The 9,240-nt window shown below is 35.0% G+C and overlaps 1 protein-coding gene across 1 annotated transcript; it reads left to right on the top strand.

The window, feature by feature from the left end:
- Positions 1–2,740: 2,740 nt before the first annotated feature.
- On the top strand, positions 2,741–9,240 carry LOC128549769 (perlucin-like protein). The gene is made up of 6 exons (XM_053527321.1): positions 2,741–2,991; positions 3,532–3,659; positions 4,133–4,223; positions 4,632–4,730; positions 5,907–6,019; positions 7,473–9,240. The coding sequence occupies exons 1-6, from the start codon at positions 2,835–2,837 to the stop codon at positions 7,500–7,502; spliced, it is 618 nt and encodes a 205-aa protein (XP_053383296.1). The 5' UTR covers positions 2,741–2,834; the 3' UTR covers positions 7,503–9,240.

Below are 9,240 nucleotides of genomic sequence, written 5' to 3'. Positions count from 1 at the left end.
TTTTCTTGTTTGTGATTTTGTTTTAAAAAATAAGATACAGTCTCTACCCTTTTGTTATATAAATACCGTGCATAGTATATTTATATTTTGGCTTTATGTTGAAGTACAGATACAACCAGATAAAACGGAAAGATGTCAGGCCAATCATTAGTCACGAAATAACGAGATGGAGGAAGAAGGACAAAAATGACTACACTGAGCAAAAAAAGTTGATTTCAAAAGCTTATGCTGGAGAATACAGTCTTTTTATATTGCTGATTGTTCTGTTCTCTGTTATTGTATGTCTCACAATGAATTTATCTTCTCTCTATGTGTAACGTTCTCGTGCAACACATATTGCGCGTGTCAGTACTGCATGCGCAATTTATTAAATTTAAATAAATAGTTAGAAATTTAGAACGTGTGTTCACACGTTTTAATTGAAATAAAAAGTACACTTCAGTAAACTCTAGGCAGTACTCATATATTAAAAAAGTAAAGCTTGTTTGATTTTACAGTATTGAAAACCTCCCAAAGTGTAAGTCACGCCTTATAAAACTGATGTAATATAGTAGAAATCTAGTTGTACTCATAAGGTATAATTAAAATAATATCAATAAAATCGAGTTATGGTTTTATATACTGCTAAACAATAACATCATGGCATTATTATAGCAGTCAGACCTTATAAACGTTTTTTTCGCTGAGTATACTAGAACATTTCTTTTCATCTTAAAAAAATATCATTAAAGGCACTTGTAGCTCTACACGATTTACACAATTATGCACAATAATGCAGTAATAATCACCGTTTAAAATCATCTTTCTTATATACCATTTAAAGTGGAATATCTAGGCAAAATGATTTGTATTTACAAATGTTACCAATGTACTTTAAACTTCACAGCAAATTTCATCTGAAGTCAATAGCAAAAGTCTTAATAAAACAATTAAAATTGTCAACGCATTCTGAAACAGAAGGAATAAGGAGTAAACATGTAATGTTATCATTAGAAAAAAACAAAGACAAATATCAAACAGGGAATACCACGTACCAAAAACGCAGCCTCACCAAAACGAAACCCACAGCACGCAGACGTGCACACCACAAACACACACACACACCACAAACACACACACACACACACACACACACGCGCGCGCGCGCGCACATACAAAGCCAACACATGAGGACAAAACGAACAAACAAAGGAACACAGTGGGGCACCGCTTTGGAACGGTCAGTGGCAAAAACACCACTGGGGAGCTTAAACCGGTTTATTGTGCGCACCCAAACTCACTCTTACCTCCACCATGTTCCAAAGACACGGGGCAGTGTAAATAAAAATAATCCCCTCCTGGTGAATCTCTAACACACGTAATGGAAACAAAAAGGCATGGCATATAAAACACAAAAATGCTCGTGTATAAATATATAAAAAGCAAACCTTAAGAACCAAAAACGTATGTACTCAATGCTTTTTCAGAAGACAGAGCAACAAGGGCCCGACGAAGGGCCCGACGAAGTCGAGAGTATCATAAGAAAACAAGGATAAATATCCAACAGACAATGCCACGTGGCAAAACCGCAGCATCCCGAAATCGCAACTCCAAGCACGCGGACGTGCACAAGACCAACATACACACCACACGCACGCGCGCACATACAACGCAAACACAAGGACAAAATGAAAAAATAAAGGAATACAGTGGGGCATCGCCTTGGAGAAAACAACACTAGGTAATTTAAACCGGTTTTTGGTGCGCACCTAACCTCACTCTCAATTTTTGGAAAATGTTCTCAATTATTGGACAGATGTATTCCATATTCACCGAAGAATAATTGAAATATCTGAAATAGCATAATGAGGATTTAAACAAATTTGACTCCATAACCTAAATATAGTGGTCACCTGTCTATGGTTGTCACTTTCAGTCAGTCCTTTCTGTTACCGCTATAAACATGTTAGACTGTTCTTCAAATATGTTTTCTTGCACGACAGCGGTAATTCATAAAAGCAGCCAAAACACAATAAAAACTGATAAAGGTAGCACATACTTCGAAGGCATACTATGGAAATTACACGGCTTCTTGAAAATAATTCGTGCACCCTGTTGACTGGACTTCTGCTAACTTTCTTCCACCTGAATGGACTTCGGTTTACATACTTTTCTCTGACTGGACTTCGGTTTACTTTCTTCTCTCTGACTGGGCTTTGATTTACTTGCTTCTCCCTGACCTGACTTCGGATTTCTTGCTTCTCCCTGACTTGGCTTTAATGTACTTGCTTCTGCTCGACTGGATATTGGTCTACTCGCTTCTGTACCTTGGTTTAATTTCTACTCTAGAACTGGGTTTTAAATTACTTGCTTCTTCTTGACCTGACCTCGTTTTACTTGCTTCTTCCTGACTGGGCTTCAGTTTACTTGCTTCTGTCTGACTGATCTTCGTTTTATTTTATTCTCCCTAATTGTGCTTCAATTAATTTACTTCTCGCTGAGTGGACTTCGATCTGCTTGGACTTTGGTTTACTTACTTCTCTTTGAATGGGCTTTGATTTATTTTTTTCCTCTGAAAATACTATTATGCATAATTTCTGAATAGCGAAATGTATTCCAACAATCATTTGATTTGCGGTATTAGTTCTAATTGTAAAATATCATGAACCGTGCATTATATCTATGCACCATTTAAAAACATATTATCATTCACCCGATAAAGTACTTTGTTATCAGTATATAGAACCATGTTATAGGACCTTTAGGTTTCGTTTTAAATGAGGTATCTAACACAACATTTATAGTTGCTAACTTAACATTCAAAGCAGAGCCAGGAAAACGTTGTTTTTTTAAATATGATTTTCATCAGCGCGCTGATCTTCTGTGGATTTCTGTCTTGTACCATCGCAAAGGACTCATGTTACAACAAGACGGATTATGAGTTCTACATTGTGCAAAATCTCGTAGATGATGTTCAGAAAAGAATAAAATCTCTGAAAGAAAATCTAAACGGTTTGTCACTTTTACTATTTTTAAATGAATGTGAAAGGAATTAATCAAGTTTTAAATATGTTTTATATTCAGTATTGAAAAATTAGGAATAAATAGTTTTTGTCTCCTAAATAGATTTTCAGATGTATAACATGTACTCTTGTAAAACACTTAAGATATTATACATCATAATACATTTTTATTTCAGTGTAAGATCGAAAATATCTCCCACGGAGTAAACACTAGATGTAATATTTTTCACAAGTGGCAAACTTGACCTCCTACATGTAACACAAACATACTTTCTGTCAGTTTCATGGTTTTAATAAGTTTAACCAAATTTTGTGTATTTGATATTTTTCACTCGATAGGATTTTACTTAAGTCATCAAATATATTTCATCTCACTATTTCAGTTATACTAAAAAATATGTAACACGGCTTGTATTATATTTCACAATATCATAAATATAGTTATGACAGTAACGTAATACGGTTGGTATAATATATTACAATCTCATAAATATAGTTATGTCACTGTAATCTCTTGTACTCTATTTAGCGGCAGTTAATGCACAATGTCCAAATACGACTTGCCCAAACACAACTTGTCCGGACGGATGGGTGTCCTATAAAGGGTCATGCTATTTGTTCGAGAATGGCCAATCTCGCACCTTTCAAGAAGCAAGGGTACGCACTTATTGTATAGTAAACAATTTTGTAAAAGCTCAAGCAACTCAGAACTTTCAGTGAAAATGCGAGATTATTATTCATTAGATTTTTTTCTGTCTTTTTTGTCGATCCGGTGATACACCAGCCATATAAGTTTAATACCGATAGTATACCGTCTGGGGCAGTGAGTGTAGTAACAAAGTTTCGCTTTAGCCATTTCTATGGTTTTTAACCTCTTATGAACATATACTGCTATTTATATTTTGCTTGTACGCATTCTATATTTCTGAAGGATCGTCTTATAGCTTTTATAAATAGAACTGTTTTGTCTTACTTCGGGTTAACGATTTTTTTCCTATTCGAATGTTGTCCAATTATCCAGATAAATGGCACACAATGCAATAAAGATATAATATCAGCAATTATCGTTTGTTTAAAATTACTTTGCTTACAATAAGAAGTAATATTTAGCTTTATGCACTTTCCCGCAGATCTTTTGTCTGAATTTTGGCGCTGTCTTGGCGTATGTGACCGATGAAACGGAAAACAATTTTATCCGCGGAATGCTTGAACGCTTGAAGCGTAAGTACTGAAATGCTTGTAATATTATTGCAGTATACTATCAGTTTAGTCATTTCTGACCTTTTTCCTCCGACATTATCATTATTATTATTTACTGAAATTGCATTGATATTTCTAATTCGCTGGCATCATGGATTACATTCAATATAATTTTGAAACAAAGACTCGCTTTCGATCTATAAAGGTGCAGTGCAAACTGGCATCAATCCAGGAAAAGTATGCAATTATACACGTTAAACTCTACCCCTATGTATACTATGATAAACATTGTCATGAATAGGAAAAATATCAACACATGTAATCAAATCCAAAATTTAAAAGACAGATGCATGGCGTAATATCTTAAGCAAAATTATATCCTGCTTGGTAAAACTCTTAAATCACATCATTTCTTATTTCATTTAACAGCAAGCGCTTGGTTTATAAGCTTGACAGATCAGGGCACTGAAGGTGTCTGGAAATGGGTTGACACAAACACCATCGAAGGATATACTGCGTGGTCTTCAGGTAAGTGGTTTGTTTGTTTGTTTTGTTTTTTTTTTCGCAGGGGGAGCGGGGAGATGTGTGTGTGTGGGGGGGGGGGGGGGGGGTCTCGTTTAAATTTGTTCCATTTAATATTTAATGGAACGTCTCTTCACGTATGACAATACTAGTGTGATGTCAAAAAGGCTAATTTTACTTCGAGCATTATTACATTGTTATCCTTTCCGCAGCCTTAACGTACTAAAACGTATTAGCGTCTGATGGCCCTTTCACGCTTCCGTAGAAACAACATTTATTACACGAAACTTATTTTGAAAATATTTCTGAAATGCCTAGGTCTGCAGCTCTCAAATACGGTTATATATTACATCTGAGGCATATACTGACACTCTCAGACAACATCAAAAATGACATTTTGAGCGATTTGACGAAGTTCCAAGATTATCAATGTACCCTTGGTCCGTTACGGACCCCTGTGGGATTTCTGTTTATCCAGAGCTCAAATATTTTTTCATAGATTAAAAGCTGACATGCTGTACTAAAGCCCAGGTAATTTCAATTCGTAATAAAGTGCTGAAAATTGGCTCCCCAATAGCAAAAAAAAAAAAAAAAGTCCACGCGCATACATTTAGACGGGGTGACCCCTGCGCATGACCCCTGACTATCTACGAATCAAATTTCGGCTTTCGTTTTCAAGTTTAGCATTTCTACTTTCATTTTATTTACTTCCGGAAATAGCTGAAGGTCGAGTGACGTCATTTTGTGTGTTGTCAAAAACATACATATGCCTGGCGAGATTGCATAAATATGTGCTGGCCGTCCTAAGGATATGCGAGTTTTCTTACATTACGTTCTGCATGACAATCGCAATAGAGAACTTTTCCACATGTTTTCAAACACTGCCTTGGATATTTTTACCTTTTATTTATAACATCTTGCACATATTTAATAAACAGCAAAAATTTCATGTTCATTGATTCTTTTATTTCAAGTGTTGTGTCATGTTGCATGTAAGTTATGTTTGTATAATCATAATTTATTATTCACGTCATTATATCTATGTCCGAGGCCGTATAGAACTGACATAAATGTTATTAGTAATATAAATGGCGACATGTTAATTATATGCTTTTGAATGCAAAGTATTTTTTATGTTACAATTCCTAGAGTGTTTCGCCTCAAGATTTCATGTTGCTTTAGGTCAGCCCCAGGGTGCTAGACGAGAAAACTGTGCTGCTTATGTGGATTCAGATTCTTTCCGCTGGCACGACGCTCCTTGTTCTGCAAAATATCCTTCAATTTGCAAAAAAAAAGTAAGTCATTTTCTGACAGAAAGTAGAAATACAATCATTTTTGTTTATGTCTTTTTGTCTTCAAAACATGACAGAACGATTTTGGGGATCTCGATTCCCATAAGCTCTAATTAATTATCTAAGTATAACGCAACACTAGCTATTGTCATAAACTTAATGACTCATAAAACATAAAAAACTTTAATTAAGAAATAGTAAATTCCCAAGCGTGGTTTATCGTAGAATAACCCGTGTTTTGAATTACACTTGGGAACATGTTATTTCAATTTTAACACGACATATTAGTATCAACTGTGTAAGAAAAAATGGTAACAGTTTTTTCCGACATGAACTACACTTCGTGCTACGCAATTGGATCTTTCTATACATAGAGGATGAGTCACTATTTTACACGCGCATGGGTTATCGCAAAAGAACCGTTGATTGATTTTCTCCTATGTGTATAGGTTATGTGCTGGTCGTGTTAGAATAGAAAATACAAACGGTAAACAAATACATAAATACTGTAATAGACATATATACAATTTATAAAATTTGTTTCACTTTAATTTGTTACTTTGTCCATTAAACAGACTACGCATTTTAGTTTTCTTTCTCCATGCATACAATCACAAATACTAGCTATATTAGTGTTTTTATCACCGAATACGCGAGGATCGATAGACTGTTGTTCCAGGGTACAAGCCAGCGCATAGTACTCGAACTGGATATTGTACTGATGAGCTATATCAAAAGAAATAAAAATCAAAACTTTTATTTGTTATTGCTTTGCGAAATGTCACATTTCTGTATTGAGATCTAGCATGTATAGTTAAACATGTAGTGTTTGTGCAGAAATTAGAGTAAAATTAAAATTGAAATTAAAAACTAGAACAGAGTTCTGTAAAGCGGGACAATATACGTCCGAAGTTTAAGATCAGAGGAAGAGGCAGTAAAACTTGAAAAAAACTTTGCAAATCGCCTCATCTTCACTCACATATATTTCAAGTATACGGTCAGTAGCTTGAATAGTTATTATGTTATGCACCGAACACGAAAAAATGACAAACAAATTTGACAGTTATGCTCCATTGTGACTTTGGCCTTTGACCGACAGACCCAGGTAATGTGCTCGGCGCATCGTCTCATTGTCACCATGGCAAGTTTAAATACAATACTTTAAATGGTTATAAAGTAATGCTCCGGACACAATATTTGACAGGCGGACGGACAGACAAGTGAGCCGTCATATAATATGTCCAATTTTCCAAACGAACATATCTACTTTGAAAAAGCTAGTCATAAAAATTCCAAGCTGTTTTGGTGATTTTCTTACGAATCCTCACATTAAATTGTTTTAGAATAGACTATAAGGCTTTTATTATCTGCGAAATATGTTGAATAAATTTTAGAGTATACATGATTTTAATAAATTGTATGGTTGAATCCACACTATGTTTTTCTCTCCTTCCAGGAACTTCTGAAGGTTCACAAACGTAACTGAATGTATGTATGTTTGCATAAAATAGTGTGGTTTACAGAGATCTTGAATAAGTGGCGGATGTGCAATTGTTTCTGTATGCCTGTGTGTAGGCTTGTTTTGTCCCGAAATGTTGTAGTTATTGTATTGAAAACATGAGTTAAACAACAGTGTGCATAGTTAACTGGAATAAGACAATGCAATAACGTATTTTTCTCAAACTGAATATAAAAATAATATCTTATAAATGATTAACCTATATAATGCTTTTCTGTCTGTTTATTCAATACTCTTCAAATATTCCCAATCGCTATATCATTTTGAGAATAATGTTTTCCCGTACAAGCTCTTTTGAATGTAACAAGTCGAGAAAAACCTGGATTCCCTGTAAAAGCCCTTTTGAATATAACACGTCAAGAAGAACCGGGATTCCCTGTACAAGCCCTTTTGAATATAACACGTCAAGAAGAACCGGGATTCCCTGTACAAGCTCTATTGGATGTAACAAATCAAGAAGAACCTGGTTTCCCTGTACAAGCTTTATTGAATGTAATACGTTGTGGAAAACCTGATTTCCCTTGTCAAACGCTATCGAATGTAAATCGTGGTGAAGAACCTTGTTACGTTACACAACCCTAGTGAATTTAACATGAGAAGACGATCCGGTTACTCTGTGCAAGCTCTAGTGAATGAAATAGGTCATTGACATGAAGATCCTGGAAACTCTGTACAAGCTCTTTTCCATTTAATACATTGTATGTCGATTGAGCCTGGTTTTTATGTACAAGCAAGCTCTATTTAATATAATATGATGAGAAGATATGGTAACTCTGTACAACCACTATTCAATGTAATATGACGAGAAGAGACTGGTTACTCTGTACAAGCACTATTCAGTTTAATATGTCGAGAAGAGCCTGATAATCCTTTACAGGCTCTATTCAATGTAATATGTTAAGAAGGGTCTGGTTGCTATGTACAGGCTCTATTCAGTGTAGCATGTTGGGAAGAAACTTGTTACTCTGAAAAGCTCTTTTAAAAGGAGCCTATGAAGAAAAACGTGGTTTACCTGAACAAGCTGTTTGTAATGTAATATGTTGAGAAGAACAAGGTTACCTTGCAGAAGCACTGTTCAATGTAATGTCTCGAGAAGAACCAGGTTACCCTGCACACAATCTATTCATTGTAACATGTCGAATGGTTTCTGGTAACCCTACAAAAGCTGTATTCAAGGTCTTTCAATGTAATATGTCGAGAGGAAATTGGTATTTTGTACAAACTGTATTAAATGTAACATTTTGAGAAGAACCTGGTTACCCTGCACAAGTGCTATTGAATTTTGAAAAAAAAAATCTTATTTTATCTAGATATAATGGTAATGTGTTACAAAAAAGGTCCTCCATTAAGACAACCATCATAATGTTGCCGATTTCCTAATGCGTTACCTTGAGAGAATCAAAGTAGTAATAGCAGTAAACAGTAGAAGACGAGCACAGGTGCCAAATCTGAACATTTACTTACTAACAGAAACACCTTCGCAAAAAGATTCTAATATGATAAAATTCAATTCTACATCCCAAGTGAGGAGAGGATTCTAAACTATGAAGGATAAGGGCCACGTAATCAACCATTTTATTTTGAATAAAATGATTGTCAGTGAACTGTGTTATGTCTTGTTGTTAACAGTACACGTATTGTGATCTATTATGAACTGCTATTAGAAGGACCATAAAGAAATAAAGCTATTCGTATTTGCAATGTT

This window comes from Mercenaria mercenaria, chromosome 16, assembly GCF_021730395.1.
Source record: "Mercenaria mercenaria strain notata chromosome 16, MADL_Memer_1, whole genome shotgun sequence".
Taxonomy (NCBI): Eukaryota; Metazoa; Mollusca; class Bivalvia; order Venerida; family Veneridae; genus Mercenaria; species Mercenaria mercenaria.
The sequence above is the reverse complement of the archived record's forward strand: the minus strand, read 5'-3'. Positions and strand labels throughout refer to the sequence as shown.

Excerpts from the sequence above, each read along its gene's own strand:
- LOC128549769 (XM_053527321.1), top strand. The coding sequence starts at position 2,835 with ATGATTTTCATCAGCGCGCTGATCTTCTGTGGATTTCTGTCTTGTACC. Across the intron at positions 3,660-4,132 it reads GCACCTTTCAAGAAGCAAGG|ATCTTTTGTCTGAATTTTGG; the intron begins GTACGCACTTAT and ends ACTTTCCCGCAG. Across the intron at positions 4,224-4,631 it reads AATGCTTGAACGCTTGAAGC|CAAGCGCTTGGTTTATAAGC; the intron begins GTAAGTACTGAA and ends TTCATTTAACAG.